This window comes from Phascolarctos cinereus, unplaced genomic scaffold (assembly GCF_003287225.1).
Source record: "Phascolarctos cinereus isolate Bilbo 61053 unplaced genomic scaffold, phaCin_HiC Scaffold_1;HRSCAF=81, whole genome shotgun sequence".
NCBI lineage: Eukaryota > Metazoa > Chordata > Mammalia > Diprotodontia > Phascolarctidae > Phascolarctos > Phascolarctos cinereus.
This window is the reverse complement of record NW_027555514.1, coordinates 91,978,557-91,996,403: the sequence shown is the minus strand read 5'-3', so window position 1 is coordinate 91,996,403 and position 17,847 is coordinate 91,978,557. Positions and strand designations below refer to the sequence as shown.

General features: G+C 37.7%; 1 protein-coding gene across 6 annotated transcripts in view; it reads right to left on the bottom strand.

Annotated features, from left to right (window-relative positions):
• Window positions 1–9,154: 9,154 nt before the first annotated feature.
• Window positions 9,155–17,847, bottom strand: part of LOC110201983 (GTPase IMAP family member 5-like) — a 30,974-nt gene continuing 22,281 nt past the window's right edge. For all 6 annotated transcript variants that reach the window (XM_078152830.1, XM_078152821.1, XM_078152815.1 and 3 more), the window contains 2 exons: window positions 17,149–17,197; window positions 9,155–16,011 (listed from right to left, as the gene is read on the bottom strand). In XM_078152830.1, the coding sequence (XP_078008956.1) occupies window positions 15,134–16,011; window positions 17,149–17,197 (927 nt within the window). In that variant the 3' untranslated portion in view covers window positions 9,155–15,133. The remainder of the gene's footprint in view (window positions 16,012–17,148; window positions 17,198–17,847) is intronic.

Here is a 17,847-nt window from a genome sequence, read left to right as displayed (position 1 = left end):
TAAGCTTCTCTTGTACTTTACTTTTGATGGAATTAAATGCTGCCTTCTTAGAGATGGATGATCTATCTTGCTGGTAAACCCTGTGGAGTTCTTGTTTTTCATTTAACAGCTTCTGAATTTCCCCATCATTTTCATCAAAGTAATCTCGATGTTTGCGAGTGTTCTGACCCAGATGAGCAAAGGCAGTGCTGTACACCAAATCTCTGAAAGCTGCCCACTCCTTTTCTATTCCACTGTTGCCAACCGTGTGTTGGCTCAACTTTCCCTCCAAGTTAACAACAAACTGTTCCCACTTGGAGAAGTACTGTAATCTGTTAACATTAGTTCTTCTGGTAGTCATTTTGCCTTGGGGCTACTGCTTGTTTGAGTGCAAATATTTAGCTTGGAGAGCACAAGTCTATGATCAGCCCAGCGCCCAGTACTATACATTGCTTGGTCACTCTCACATCTTGTCTGTCTCTTCTCTTTACATAGTCTATTCAATGTCAATGTTTGCTGTGAAGATGCATCCACAAATTTTTATTGCAGTTAGGTAAAGGGACACAGTGTTGGTATGAAATGGATGAGAAGATCATGAGATGCACAAGTCTTCAGTAGTGAGTGATGATTGCTGTTGCTGTTTCCAACTCTGTTCCTGCCAAGGACTCTCTGCCATGTCTGGCAGTCTGAGTCTACTCTAGCATTGAAGTCACCCAGAATTATAAGCTTGTCCTCTTTTGGCACATTGATGATAAGGGTCTCCAGGTCTTCATAAATTTTTTCTTTGACCTCGTCAGGGTTCAGCATGTTGGAAGCATAGGCACTGATGATGGCAGCATGGCATTTTCCTGCAAGTGGCAGTCGCCTTGTCATGGGCCTGTCCTTCACTCCTCATTCATATGCATATAAGCTGCTAACTAAATTAGTTTGATTGCAAAACCTACACCAGCTTCACAGCACTCCCTTTCACCGCGCCCACTCCAGAAAACTGTGTTTCCAGCTCTGACCAGTAATCTGGCTTTCATTTGTCAGCCTTGTTTCACTCAGGGCTGCTATATGGTTGTGATACCTGCTGAGTTCTCTCACAACAAAAGCTGTTCATTTTTCAGGTCTACTTGATTTTTTATTATCTATAAGTGTATGCACATTCCATGTACCAATGGTGAGTGGAATCATCTTTGCAGAAGTTTTTGTACATTTTTTTTGTGTTTCAACCACAGTGTGGGATCCCCACCTGCTACATTAATCAGGCCAGGATTGGATAAGCAGACAACTTTGGGGTCACCTTTTCTAGCCTCTTCTTTGTACCAGGAGGTGAGCAGTGCTATCCTTAAAAGGCTGCTCAGATCCCCAGGGGGCTGACAAATCCCACTTCTGCTGCCAGTGAGAAGACAACCCAATGGCCTGGGCACCTGTGTGCAGGGGTGTGACCACTACTTCCAGTGTATCCACACCTGCTACTTTATCACTTGCCTGTTGCCACAGGACCTTAAGATAACTAAAAATGGTAAAAATGGAATGGCTGATGTCTCTAAATTTGTTTATACTTTGGATTTAAGCGAGACAGGGTTGCACGAAGTCATTGGCTTCATTGTCTCTTACAGAGTCATCACAGTCCAGTGGCAGGACAGAGTCAAGACCACTACTGATGGTCCTGGATGCGACGGATGACATTGGTGCATTCAATGTCTAACCAAAGCTATCTGCTCTGGGAAAGGTCTTGTACCATTTGTGCTAAGCTGCTATTTCTCTTTTCAAGTCTTCCCTTCAAATCTCTCATTTCTTTTCAATTTTTTTTCCTCTGGGGTTCTTATTTCATTCGTAATAAATTATCTTCTAGCCAAGCTTTGTTTTTGTGAGACTTTTTCCATTTTGCAGTAAATCTCCTCTCCTGTGTTTGTGTTTTAGCCATTCTGGACACCATAATAGTACTTTATCTCTTGTTGTTTACTCATTCTCCAGTCTTCCTTCACAGATTGGGGCTTTGTGTTAGGACCAGGTTCTGTGCACCTTTGGGGAACTGTTGTGGTCTTGTATGTTCCTTACCTGTCTTATCTGGAATCCTTCCACTATGTTCTTGGGGGTATTGACTGCTATATTCCTAGGACTGAGTTGGGCTAGGGAATCACAAACTGTCAATGAATCTCATTCTGTCTTGTTGAGAGCACAGTACTCCCTGGGTGTTCAGACTCCAGATCCTAGTTTGGGTACAAACAGCACATCAGATTTGATACTAAGTGGTACTGCAATTGGCCTCAATGTTTATTGGCTAACTTGAAGTTTCATCAGGTTTTGAGTAACCATATTGGTGACCTAGCCTGGAACTGATTCTCTGATCCACTCAGGGGGTACTGCTAGCATTTCACTGTTCAAGTCCTGAGGTTAAGTCCATGATCCCCTTTGGATGACCCCTCACTCTGATGCTGCTGGTCCAGCCCTGTTTGGGGCTCAGGATACCGAGTTTGTGATCCCAGTCCACTCTTATTCCACAGTTCATGACCTGGTCATTTGCTTATGGGTCAAATTTGTGATTTTGAGGCAGAAAGATGATCCACTTTGGTTTCTCCTTCAATTGCCTGATCAATGCTCAGAATGCCATTTTTCTTAGATCTTTGTTACAGGAGTTGTGGTGAGAACTGGGCTGTACTTCTTCCTCCTATTTCACCATCTTAGATAGTCTTCTGCCCTAGTACTGTTAATATTATTTAAATTTTTAAAAATAGCTTTAATTTCTAACAACCAATATAAATTGTCAAGTAGCTGAAAAGTATTAAAAGGTAAAAAATAAAGCAATAAGAGAAACAAGAACTAAAAACAATACCAAAAAGCAATTATTATTATAATTATGTATTTACTAATTATTAAAAGAAACACAACTCTGTATATCAACTTCATTTTAGAATTCCCCTCCTAGTCTCAAGCCTATGACTGATTGATTGATGCATGTTCTTACAAGGCTAAGGCTTATCTATTTTCAATGGATACTTTCTGTTTTTAGAATGCATCACTTTCAAATATATTCTCTCCTCTCCAACCCATATCATTTGAGCCATTTCTTGTAACACAGATGTCAAAAGAGAGGAAAAAGTGGTCCAGGAAGAAAACAAAAGAACTAACCTGTTCATCTGCTATGTTTGACAGCATATGCAAAATCCCACAATTGTAATCTCCAATCTCTGCAGGCAAAGGAGGAAAGCACTTTTTCTCAACTCTTTTCCAAGGCCAAAGTTGATCATTATCATTATTATTATTATTATTATTATTATAGAGCATTCTTTTTCATTATTTTTGTTCTTTCCATTTACATAGCTATATGTAATGCATATTGTTTCCCTGATTCTGCTTGCTTCATTCTAAATTAATGAAAGGGAATGATAAAGCATATATTAAGATCTTACTGTGAGCAAAGCAGTGAGAATACCTAGCAAACTAAGATGATCTTTCCTCTTAAGGGGTGTAGGTGGAAAGGTCATTGCTCTCCACTCATTCTCTAATCTCTTGGGTTCTGAAGGAATTCTCTGGTTTTACACATGGCCCACAGGGCATTCTGAAGTTTCCTTGGTAAGTCCAAGTGCTCTTCCTAAGGAACATCGCAGTAGCGAATCAAGGACCTTTTCTCATGAATTCCAAAGCCAATGACTGATTGAGGCATGTTCTCACAAGGCTAAGGTATCAGGGAATACAATTTTATCATTTTCTTTAAATCATTCATTTTTATTTTAAAAGTTCAATTTTATTTTATTTTCAGGTTCAAATTTGCTCCCTCTCATCTCTCTTTACAACTACCCCATTTGAGAAAAAAAAGAAAAAGAAAAAACAAACCTAAATCCAACCCATAAGATCAAGAAAAACAAATTCCTGCATTGGCCATGTCCAAAAAATAAAAATAGACACATATCAACATCAATTTGCACTCTTGAGTTCATCATTTCTCTGTCTGGAGGTGGATAAAATACTTCATCATGAACCTGTTGGAACTGTGGTTGGCTATTGTGTTGATCAGAGTTCCTAAGGCTGTCAAAGTTGATTATGTTTACAATGTTGTTATTGCATAAGTTGTTCTCCTGGTTCTGCTCACTTTACTTTGCTTCAGATCATATGAGTCTTCTCAGGTTTCTCTGACAACAACTCATTTGTCAATTTTTACAGCACAATACAATGCTATTATATTCATTGACCATAACTTGTTCAGACATTCTCCCATTGATAGGCACTCCCTCTTTGAGTCTTTGCCACCACAAAAAGTTGCTATAGATGGGTCTTTTTTCTCCTTATTTCATCTGTTTCGATATATACCAGTAGTGGTATCACTGGATCTAAGTGTATGCCCATATTGAAAGGTCTTTTGGCATAGTTCCAAATTGCTTCCCAGAATGGTTGGAGCAATTCATTATTCTATCTATCCATATCCTTGAAACATTTATCAATTAGGAAATGGCTCTTATTCTTAAAAATTTGACCAAGTTCCCTATGTATCTCAGAAATTAGATCCTTAATCAAAGAATTACAGAGATTTCACCTCCACTCATTCTCTGTTTCTTTTCTAATTTTAGCTGAATTGGTTTTTCTTGTGCACAAACTTAAATTTTATGTAACAAAATTGTCCATCTTTCCTCTCATGAATCTCTCTGCCATTTGTTTGGTCAAGAACTCTACTCCTATTTGCCAGAGCAGACTCCAGTTCTTTTACTCTTCTAATTACTTCTGTGGAAGCCATTTGTTTCATTTCAAATTCTCTCAAGATTCTTATTTTTTCTTGAATCACATTGGAAAATCCTGATATATTTCCATGTTCTCTTGGGAATACATAGGCTCCTCTGCCTAAATAAGTGTTGATTCAATTTCCTTTGCCTTGCAATATTTAGAGTTGTCTGCACTTGTTTAAATATCTCTGCAACCATCTTCCCTTACATTTTAAATATTTTTCTTTTTTATGTATTTGCTTGTGCTTTGAGTTCTTAGTTTAATTTTCTTCCTTTTAAGATCTTTGGCAATTTCAGGTTTTTCTTTCCTTTATATTCATTTACTGCTCATTTTCCAACTCCCACTTTATGGCAGATCCAACATGGTTTAAACCCCAAAGGTGTTTCAGGGTCCCCCCACATTGTGGAATTCGCTTAATATTCAGTCTTGGTCCCAAGTAACTTCTACAGAAACTGTTCTGGCCTAGCTGGATGCCAGTTCCTTTTAATTCTAGGTTGATGTAACTCCCTCCACTTGCTGGCACCATGCCTCTCTATTCTTTAGTGCTCTGGCTAAGTGGTGCTACAATGTAGCACTCTGCCTTGTTATACCTTTCTCTCCTCTGGAAGCGGGTGGGCACAGAGGACTCTTACCCCTTGTTGCCACAGAATGCTGGGATGAGGAGGGGCAGAATGCCCTGAAAGTGACAGCAATGGGAACAAAGATATTGTTGAGTGGATCCCAAAGAACAGACTAATGGATCAGGTTGTGTGCGATGCCATAATGTAGGGATTGGTAGGGAAGAGGATGCTGAGTGAGTGCATTAGCGACTAGCTTTGTCTCCTATTAATTCATGAGGTTGTTATCTGCATAAGCTTCTTGGTACCTTGGCCAAAGTGTGCCACTTCTCTTCTTAAAGGATTTGCAGAAATAGCACTTGTTGTAATATGGCTTTCCATTAAGCCCACATATTGATTTGTATGTTTTACTGTAGGATGGACACTTCTCTGATGGCAATTTTTTATACTTAAAGCAGTCAGCTTGATGTTGTGGTACAGGACCCACATCAGGTGCCCAGAGTCTGAGGCTGCAGTGAAGGCTCCGTGGGGCTGGGCCCACAGGAGAACCTCCTGTCTGTTACTGTGACTTGGGAAAGAGGGAGGGAGAGCCCTACTACTATTGAAATCATTACTGTCTTCCTAGTCATACAGACCTATGACCAGTGTTGTCTTCGGCTCCTCACTTTCACTGCCCGTATCCAATCTCATTTTTACCTTCACAACATCTTTTCCATGTATCCCCTTATCTCCATTCACTAAGTCACCACCCTAGTTCAGAACCTCACCAATTCTCACCTAGACAACTACAGTAAGCTTCTTACTTGGTCTTCCTGACTTAAATCTCTTTTCACTTGAATCCATCCTTTTCCCACCTACGAAAGTGATTTTTATAAAATTTAAGTCTATGTCACTCCCCTACTCAATATACTCTAGTGGCTCCCTATTACCCCTGAGATGAAATATAAAATCCTCTACTTGGTATTAAAAACATTTCTTATTTCCACCCCTTCCTATCTTTCTTGTGTATTTTATTCCCTTCCGTGCACTCTTTGATACAGCAACACTAATCTATGTGTTGTTCCCCAAACATGAGACTCTTATTTCCCACCTCCGTGCCTTTGTCCATCCCTACAATGCTTTCCCTCTTCACCTCTTAGCTTCTTTACTAAGCTTTGCTTCTTAGCTTCTCTGACTTCCTTCAAGATTTAACTCAAATCCCAGCTTCTGCAGGAGGTCTTTCCTGATCTCCCCAGTTGTTGGTGCCATACTTTCTCAGATTATCTTCTATCTTGTTTGTGTGTATATCTTATAAGTATCTAGTTATTCATGTGTCCCCACCATTAGGATGTGAGCTCTTTAAGAATAAATACTTTTGTTTTGGCCTTTCTTTGTATCCCCAGAGTTTATTATAGTGCTGGTATATAGTAAAACACTTAATAAATATTTGTTGACTGACTGATTGACTAATGATTCACAGATCCACGTCACCCTCATACAGTATAATCATATGATCTTTTTTACAATTTTATTGCTAGCCCATTCTAATTTTTAAGCTACCTGTTTTGGGTAAGGTCTCATCTTTTGTGCTAAGCTGATAATTCTGTTTCCAAGTCCCTACAAATCTCTCATTTCTTTTCCAATCTTTTTCTCTGGGGCTCTTATTTCATTTATAACACAATTTTCTTGACACACTAGTTTATCGATGTCCTTCATAAAATGTAACATCTAGAATTGAAAGAATATTTCAAATACGATCTGACCAGGGCAGATCTTTGCCCAACACATTATGCCTCTTTTCAATCTAAGATCATACTACCATTTTGTGTTGGCTTCTACCAGGGGTATAAGTGAGGTAGTAAGGTAAAATCTTTGTTCTAGTGTTCTAAAATTTAGAGGGCATTTTCAATACTTGCTGTCTTTTAGTAGGTAGAAACAAGTGAACTTAATATTTAATTAACAATTATAATTAATTAAAATGGAAAATCATCCAATGAAGTGCCTCCTTTCCCAATAATTGTAGCTCAGTTGAACTCCTTCTGTACTAGCTATGCTGTTTCTACCCTACATTAGGTTCCTGTCTAGCTACATTGTCATTTTGGATAATTCACCCTTTTCCTTATCATCAGTGCTGTTTTCCTTTGTGTCTTTGAAATTTCATTCTTCACAACTTCTCAATCCCTTTAGGATGATTTCTCCCATAATGAGATCCTACTTATAATTTCTCAGAAACCTTTGGAATCTGTTGTCCTAAAATATAGGATAGATGTCAAACCACACTGGTTTTGGTCTTCTCTATTTACAAAATATAACCTGGAATACTCTCTTCTTCCAAAGTTCCCAATATTTTACCCAATCAACACATTTTTTTTTTGTTGTTGATAAGAATCAGATCCAGCCTAGAATTTTTCCTTCTTATTGACTTAGTGATAGCTATGAAGTCAAATTTGCCTCCATGCATGAGGATGTCTACTTCCCCTTGCCTTGCATATTTGTTTGTAGACATCTGAGGCCATGACTTTTCTGCTGATTCTTTCCTTGAACTTTGCTTTCTGTGAATTTCTGGGCTTCTCCATTGCTGTGCTTCTTTCTACCTTGTAGTTATTCTTTATAATATATAACTTGGTAATTATATGTAGGTATGGTTTTTTTCCCCCAACTCCTCTTCTTTTCATTTTGAAATCCTTTTGATTAGTAAAATTTAAGTAAATAAATTCTTCCTAGCTATTGTTAGCTGTACTCTGCCACTAGCCAGGGGCCTCATTTTCTTATGTTTTATGGCCAGAAATCAAATCTCATTTTCAGACACCATCTTCTTAACTAGCTATTCCCTTTCAGAATCTACCTATCTCTGATGGGCAATAATGAGAAAAACACTATCCATGTCCCTTAACTCTTTCAGCTTCTTCTTCAAAACACTGTAATATTTCCCATTATTTTCTAGCTGTTTTCTGCCTATTTTCGCTTGTGCACAGATGAATCACAACCATAGGTAGAACTCAATGACTGTGGCAAATACTGGGATGTTCTCTGTCTTATCCTGGCAAGATAGCAGACCTCTTCTATTATTGTTTCAGGTCAACAAGTACCTGCCTAAAATGGCATCACCAACCCTTACCACTTGTCTCTTCTTCACTGACCCATTATTAGATGACCTCTCACCTTACAACACCCATGGAGGAACATAAACATCCATAAGAGGACTAATGATTACTTTTACCTCAAGGGTCCATCTCTCTCCTCATCCTTAAGAGCCATATCTTTGTTTCTTAGCTCTAATAGTTCAGTCATTTTTCTCCTTATCCTCTATGACTCTTGTTGTCTTCAGCCTTAAAATAGCAGCAGTAATATCTGAAGTTATTTTCCTCACAGTTTGGTGTGAAAATCAAATGAGATGGTGAATGTAAAACTCACCATAAACCATGTATTAAGTAAATATTAGTTATATTTTTAAATTTTTATTCATTTCATTTTAATTTATGGGATAAAACAAGCATTTCCATAGCATAGTAGAATAGAAAAAAATGATTGCTCATGAAACTGCAAATCTATTATGTACAACTTGTTATTCCTTTTAAATATATAATAAAGTTATCATGTAGATTTCTTTTTTTTCTTTTTTTCCTCCCTCCCTACCCCTCTGCCCCAGAGATGGCTACCATTAGACACAAATTATATATTTTATTTATATATATATATATATATATATATATATATATATGTGTGTGTGTGTGTGTGTGTGTATGTGTATGTGTATGTGTACACACACATATGTATGTATGTATGCATATATATGTGTGTATGTGTGTATGAATATATATAGTCACCTCTTCCACATCTTCTCTAGTCTTCTCATTCAGAAAAGATCAATTTTTACCAATTTTAACCAAATAATGAATTCTTATACCAAAATTATAGTCTTTACACTTATCAAATACAAGGTTATTGTATGTATTTGCTGCTGTAAATTGTATGTCTACTCTTTTCCATGGATCTACCTTTCTATTTCTTAGCTAGTATGAGATAGTTTTGATAATCACTGCTTTATAATATAGTTTAAGATCTGGTACTCCTTCCTTTACACTTTTTTCATTAATTTCTTTGACATTCCTGACTTTTTATTCTTCCAAATGATTTCTGTTATTTTTTCTAATTCGGTAAAATATTTTTTGGTAATTTAATTGTGATGGTGTTGAATATATAAATAAGTTTAGGTAAAATTTTCATTTTTATTATATTGGTACTGCCTACCCATGAACAATTAATATTTAGCCAATTATTTAAATCTAATTATTTCATATAGAAAGGGGTTTTTTTTAATAGTTTTGTTCATACAGTTCCTAAGATTGTTTTGCCAGCTGTACTCCCAGGTACTTTATAGTGTCTACAGTTATTTTAAATGGGGTATTTTTTTACTCTCTCTTCTTGCAGAGTTTTGTTTGTGGTATATAAGAATGCTAATGATTTATGTGGATTTACCTTATATCATGCTACTTTGCTAAAATGATTAATTGCTTCAACTAACTTTTTAGTTGAATCTTTGGGATTTTCCACGTACATCTTCAGAGAGGATTCTGGGAAAATGGCAGAGTAGGTTGGAAAACTTTTGGCTCTCCAAATTTCCTCCACAGAAAAAGACAGCACATTGCCTTAGAGGGAATGTAGAGCAGCAGAAACAAACAAAAGTCAGGGTAAAGTAATTGCTCTCCTCAGACAATCTAAGAAGACCCCAGGAAAGATCTGACCTCCTGGAGCAGAGGTTGCTCTTGAGTGAAGTGCAGACACCTCTAGGCCAACTCTGCCATATCAATAAACAACAAGGCCTGGGGGCAGCTGGAGTTGAGAAGCAGTCTCAGCCTTAGAAACTTTTATCTCACCAACAGTGTGGGGGTCTGATGGCTGAGTAGAAGATTGAAAGACCTTCAACTGTTGAGGGACACCAAGCACAGCTGTGCTGATCAGACACATCACCAGTTGAGCTGCTGTCCCCAGGGAGAAGGAGCTAGCACATACCTGGTGAGTGCAGTAGCAGAAGAGCGGGGACCCTGCTGGCTATAGGCACCTGCAAGACAGCAGAGTCCCTGGCTTTACTTCCAGGGAAGAGAGGACAGCTGTAGTTTGCAGCCACAGGAGGAAGTGCAAGAAGTAAGATCATGACAGGGGGCTCTAGTAGTGACTTAGGAATGGAAAGGAGAGCCCAAGCTTGGGCTCCAGGACAGACTTCAGTAATAACAATAAGAATGACCTGAGGCTTGGGGCATCATCCCCCATACCTCTGGACTAGAGCTTGATCACATTAATAGCAGCTAAAAACAAACAAACAAACAAATAAATAAATATGAGTAAGCAAAGGACAAAGAACCCAACCATAGATACCTACTATGGGAATAGAGATCTGGGTTCATATTCAGAGGAAGATAATGGAGCTTAAAAAAAAAGCCACTCCTTTTTCAATGAGAAACATCACATGATCCCAGCACAAAAAAAGAGATTTCTTAGAAGACCTTAGAAAGGACTTTCAAAAAATCAAGTATATCTTCATGTCATCTGCAAAAAGAGATGGTTTTATCACTTCATGCCCTGTTGTGAATTCTTCTGTTTCTTTTTCTTCTCTTACTGCTATTGCAAGGATTTCCAATACAATATTGAATAACATTGATGACAATAGGCATCCTTGTTTCACATAATCTTACTGGGAAGGCACCCAGTTTATCCCTATTACAAATAATGCTTGCTGATGGTTTTTAGATAAATGCTTTTTATCAATTTAAGGAAAAATCCATTTATGCCAATACTTTCAAGTGTTTTTTAATAGAATTGAGTGTTGTACTTTATCAAAAGCTTTTTTTTAATCTATTGATATAATCATATGGTTTTTTTTTACTTTTATTATTGATATAATAAATTATGTTAATAGTTTTCCTTATGTTAAACCATCCCTGCATTCCTGGTATAAATCCCACCTGACTATAATAATATGTAATCTTTGTGATATATTTTTGTAATTTTTTAGCTAGTATTTTATTTAGGATTTCTGCATCCATATTCATTAATAAAATTGATCTATAATTTTTTCTGTTTTTACTCTTCCTGGTTGAAATATGATCATATTTGTTTCATGAAAGGAGTTTGGCAAGATCTCTTCTTTGCCTATCATTTCAAATAATTTACTTAATATTGGAATTAGTTAATCTTTAAATGTTTGATAGAGTCCACTTGTAAATTTATCTGGTCCTGATGCTTTTTTCTTAGGAAGCTTATTTATGACCTGTTCAAATTCTTTTTTCTAAACTAGGTCTATTTAGATATTCTGTTTCCTCTTCTGCTAATCTGGGCAGTTTATATCTTTATAAATATTCTGCCATTTCACTTAAATAGTATTGGCATATAATATAAAATGTATTGGCATATAATTGGGCAAAATAACTCCTTACAATTCCCTTAATTTCATCTTCATTAGTGGCATATTCACCCCTTTCATTTTTGAAACTACTGATTTGTTTTTCTTCTCTCTTTTAAAAAATCAATTAACCAATGGTTTATGTATTTTATTTGTTTTTCCTATGATCAACTCTTAGTTTATTAATTCAATGAGTTTTTTTACACTCAATTTTATTCATCCCACTTTTCATTTTTAGGATTTCCAATTTAATGTTTAATTGGGGATTTTTTAGTTCGTTCTTTTTCTAGGTTTTTTTTTTAATTGCATACCCAATTCATTGGTCTGCTCTTTCTCCATTTTACTGATGTAAGCATTTAGAGACATAAATTTTCTTCTGATTACTGCTTTTTCTCTGTCCCATAGGTTTTGATATGATCTTTCATCATTCTCTTTAATGAAATTATTGATTGTCTCTATGATTTATTCTTTAACCCACTCATTCTTAAGATTAGTTTGTTTAATCTCCAATTGGTTTTCAATCTATGTTTCCATGGTCTTTTATTAAATATAACTTTTATTGCTGATCTGAAAAGGATACTTTTGATATTTCTGCTTTTCTGCTTTAAAGTATAAAATTTTTATGTACTAATATATGGTCAGGGGACAGCTAGGTGATGCAGTGGATAGAGCACCAGGCCTGGAGTCAGGGGGACCTGAGTTCAAATCCAGCCTCAGACACAGTACTTACTAGCTGTGTGACCCTGGGCAAGTCACTTAACCCCAATTGCCTCACCAAAAAAGCAAATATTTGTGTGTGTATGTAGATAGATAGATAGATAGATAGATAGATAGATAGATAGATAGATAGATAGATAGATATAGATATAGATATAGATATAGATATAGATATAGATATAGATATAGATATAGATATAGATATAGATATAGATATAGATATACAGCTATTATTTTTAAAATATGAAGACATCAAAGACTTCAGAGCAAAACTTAGGCTATAGACACACACACGTGTGTGTGTGTGTGTGTGTGTGTGTGTGTGTGTGTGTATGTGTATGTATTCACTCTTTTCCCCTTCACCTTTTATATCTACAGTTACATCTTCAGTCCTAGACCATGAGAATTCCTGCCCAGAAAAATGATCCTAAGACTTTACTGGATTCTCTATCAGCAAAGCAACACTTTTTATTTCTTTTCAATTGAATCTAAAACAAAGGTAGAAGAAGAAGTTGAGCTATTTAAGTAGATTTTCATTGAGAGTTGGAACACTTTCCTGACTAATCTTCAATTAATGAGCTAAGTGCTTTTTTTGGAACTCCTAAATCACCCAAAGTATGTAAATTAATCTCCCGAACAAAATCTTTCTCAGTCTAACACTGAAGCCAAAATTTTTTCTTGGAGAAAATTGATCTACATACTGAAAAAAAAAATGCATGCATTTAGTTCTTTTATCAAAGCAAGCAGTGAAATAATTTCATAATGTAGATGCCAACATGATTTAATTAACACATTTAATTAATGTGTCTAATGCAAGCATTTACTCTGTATAGGTCTTGGGCTAGGTACTAGATAATCACAGAGAGTGATAAGATATATATATAGAGAGAGATAGATATAGATATATATCTATCTCTATATATATATGGAGAGAGAGAGAGAGAGAAATACAAATAAAGAGTAATATGAGGTCTGACAAGTAATATCTCTTTTGTGAATGGGAATACTAGGGGAGATGGGGAGAAGGTGACATTAGAGATCAATCTTGAAGAATGGTTAGGATTTCAACCATTAGATAAGATGGAGGAGGATAGCATAGGACTGGGTAACAAGCAAGTTGAACAGGGGAGGGTAAGCAGTCTAATTTGTCTATAACTGAGAGTGTATGAAAGAAGGGTAGTATGGAATAAGATTGGAAAGGGAAAGCAATACCAGATTTCAAGTGACTGAAATGTCAAAAGAACTAGTTTAGTCTTTATTCATTAAACAATACATTTGCTTTAGTGAGGATTCCTTTGGTGTATGGGTTGTATTAGACGGTGTTTACAGCCCCTTTCAACTCTCATATTCTGCAATGTTGTGAGTTACTGAAGAGTTTTGAGAAGAGGCACATGATCAAGCTTGTACACTTTCTACCTGTGTGACCTTCAGAAAGCCAGTCAGTTGATGAACATTTATTAAGTGCTATTCTATACTGTGCTAAAAGCTGGGGATATAAAGAAAGGCACAAAGCAGGCCTCCTTCTCCAGGAGCTCACTGTCTTAAGGGGGAGACCATATGCAAACAACTATGCACAAGCAAGATATATACAGGAGAAATTGGACATAATCAAAACAGAGAAGGCACTAGAATTAAAGGGGACCAGGAAAGGCTTCCTGGAGAAGGAAAGAGTTTAGCTTGGACTTGAAGGAAGCCATGGAAGCTAGGAGGCAGAGATGAGGAGGGAGAGCATTCCAGGCACAGGTAACAGCTAGTGAAAATGCCCCACGTAGGGCATTCAAGGAACAGCAAGGAGGCCAGTGTGACTGGATCACAGGGTACATGAGAGGCAGGGGTGGGGTACAACATGTAAGAAGACTGGAAAGGGAAGGGCACATTATGATGCGCTTCAAATGCCAACAGATGTTATATTTGATCATACATGTGCTTTAAGAAGTGCTCTTTGACAATATTGAGTGGAGGATGAATTGCAGTGGGGAGAGATTTGTGGAAGTAAGATCTCTTAAGCCCTCAGTTTCCTTAACCATAAAATGAGAAGAGTTGGCCTAGATGACTTAGAAAGTCCCTTCCATCTCTAAATCAATGACTCAATTATCTATGAGCATTGCAATAGCCTATATGGGTGATATCAGGGTAGTAGCTTTGGGAAGAAGGGAGGGGACAGATGGAGAGATATTTTGGAGGTCAAATGGACAGTTCAGAGCTTGGACAGTTCAGGTAAATGAGAAGGGGAAAGCTAGAGAAAATCCCAAAGTTTCAAATATCAAGGACTGGATAAATTTAGGTAGGAAAAAGTAAAGGCACATTTTGGGGGAAAGCTTGTGTGTAGTTTTGTTTTCATGACGAGTTTGCATTACTGGCAAGACATACAGCTAGAAATGTGCTATGGAAAACAGCAAATGTAGGTCTAGAGCTCTGGAGAGTTTGAGCTAGAGATCTAGAAGAGGGAGTTATCTACACAGAGAAGATTATTAAAATCATGGGAGTGGGTGGCATTGTCAAGGCAGGGGATGTAGAGAAAGAATAGGAGAGAGGTCACCATAGATGCCCAAAGTAGCTCACAGCTTCCCCTCAAACATGTTACTAGCACTACCAGATATCAAAACTATCATTTAATTTCCTAATTCTTATGAAAAGAAGTGAGAAAACTATTGACTTCTTTTAGATTCTCTTTGCCAAGTATTCTTCAGAAGGATAGGAGTTAAGAGCCATATATGTTTTCAAAAATTAGGGAAACCCATTTAGAAAAAATTCCATGATAGAGACACTGAGAAGGACCTCCTCCAATAATTACTAATCAGGCTTTTTGAGAAGTCAATATGGCAACTATGATGATAATAAAAACCAAGGCAAAGAACAAAAGACATAAGTGGATTTTGTTCTGGGAAGAAACCTCTTTTTGGGCCCTCAAAAATGCCTGGACAATACAGTTACCCTCAGCCTCTATTAGGTCCAATGTCTGCTTTTTGATTTGGAATTTCACTTTTTGCAGGTAGTTTTGGTAGCTTTCTTCAGACCCTGTATTGTTAAATCTCTGAAAGATCTCAGCATCAAGGTAAAGGGCATTGCTGTAATAATTGCCTCCATTCTCTTCCTCCATCCTCTGAATCATAATCATCAGCTCGGCCACCTGAGCCCTCTGTTCTTCCCCAGTGGCCTGGTTGTTGAAGGCACAGCATCTCCTGCCACACTCTCGGATCGCCCACTGTAGGTCTATGTTATCAGTATTTGTTACATAATCCTCTAAAGATCCCCCTAAATCTTCTTTCCGGGTAAAGAGCATAACTACATGCCTCATGGCTTCTACTCCAAAGATTTTTTTCACCTTCCTCATTGCCTCCTTATCTTTTGCAGTGTAGCGGCCAATCTGAGTCACCAAGACTAGTGCATGGGGACCTGGGGAAGAGAGAAGATAACACTCCCCAATATCCGCATACATCGGTTCCGTCCAGGCACTTGGCTCACAGATGGCAGGAGTGTCAATCACTGATATTCTTCTCCCATTCCACATCCCAGTTTCCAGCTGACACTTCTTAGTCACTGCCTGGGATCCTAGCTTGGACTCAAATATTCTCTGCCCAAGAAGAGTATTTCCTGTAGCACTTCTCCCAGCTCCTGTTTTTCCCACCAGGATGATCCTCAATGGCTCAGTGCTTTGACGGATGTCACAGCTTTCTGTAAGAGAAAATATTTCTCCAAAATGATGCATCCCAACAAGTCCCATCAGATCCCATCAAATATCTTTGGTTCTCTATAGATGCTTGTTTTAAACTATAAGCATTTGGAAAGTAGGAGCCAGGACTATCTTCAGATTTCTCTCTATTATGGTGGAAAGCCTAGTAACTTGCACAGTTAGATACATAACTAAATACTTTTAGAAGGTGAGGTGAGATCAGGTATGACAATCAATCAACACTGTACTTTTCATGTCCCCTTTCCTGCCTAGCCATTATATTTGGGTCCTTCTCATTCTCCAAGAGTCAGGGCACATGGTAGGCAATGAATGAGTGAGTGAAAAGGATGGATAAAGGGATTATCAAAGTGTTTCTAGAGACCTCAATGGACCAATGTTCTGATCACTGCTCTCCACCCAAGGGTGCCCACCTGGGATTTTCCTCCTCAGCATTATCCCATGAGATCACTCCCCTTCATTATTTTTTTCCCTATCCTAGGTCTTATCTCTTTTGGGCCCTCCTCTCTGTCTTCCATAGTGATAATTAGGTACCTAAGAGATTATCATTTGCTAAGGTCTTATTTATTTATTGAGTAATTCATTCTATTCCATTATATTCCATTCAACAAACATTTACAGAGCAGCACTATATACACGGTCCAGTGTGGAGTTCTGGGTGAGATATGGTTTAATAAGAATCCAAGCCTTCAATGGTACCTCTTGTGATGCCTCTCAAGAGATTACTAACAAAGTGCTATGAGAGTTCAGAGACTCTAGAGGTTATTGCTATCTTGGGTCAGAGAAGACTTTATGAAGGAAGAGTCACATTTGATTCCTACCTTAGAAGGTGGGTAGGATTTTACCCCTTTGGAGGCATTTACATTTTGATGAGTATCCTTGCCTTAGCTCAAAGGAATAAATTTCAAACATGCTGGCAGGCCAGAGACATATTTATGGGCAGATGGAAACTTTCTTCTGAGATTGTCAGACTACACCATACAGGGGGTCACCTTCTCTGCCTATACTCTATTTCTATGACTGCAGCTGATCATTCACAAGGGAAAAGATGGTGCACACCCCAGTTCCACTGTTTCTATGCCTCTCAGGAGGACACTGAGACTAACACACTGTCTCCTTACCCACATCAACATCGCCATCGTTTGATTTCTTCATCTTCTGTATTCCTTTCTAAAAAAGGGGAGGGGGAGAGATGAAAAAGTACTCATTACACAGCATATTAGACCTAGAAAGAATCTTTGAAACCACCTAATCCAATCCATTCACTTAATACAGAAGGAATTGTAGCATTCAGTTTGGGAATAATTATTCCAACGGAATAATTCTCACTGTTGAAAAATATGGAGGTTAATTTTCAGGGTAAAATCAAGCAGATGAGCTCAGAGGACATAATTCAACATCACTTTTGTTCTCATCAGGAGGACTATTTAATCAAAACTTTTGCTTATCTTCCCCTCTCCCTAGAGAAGGTGAGAACCTGAGAAGGCAGTTTGCCTGTGGTTAGTTCTTTTTGTAGTAGGGGAAATGGTCAGTAAGCAAGGATTTTTTTAAGTGACTACTACAGATTGGACTGAGGTAGAAGATGAACATAGAACAACAGGCATCCCAGTGACTCCTCTGGATGTAGATGAAAGCTTTACACAGTTGCATTTCTTTGGATCATTTGAAGTGTTGAGAATTCCTAGAAGACAGTGAAAGTAAAATATATTCCCCAAAGACAAATAGGAATGATTTTTGGATCTGTGCAGATTGGGCTGCAAGGGAAGGTAAGTGAAGATGGTGAAACTACCCAAGATAGTGGCTCTTATTGGCCAGGGTCC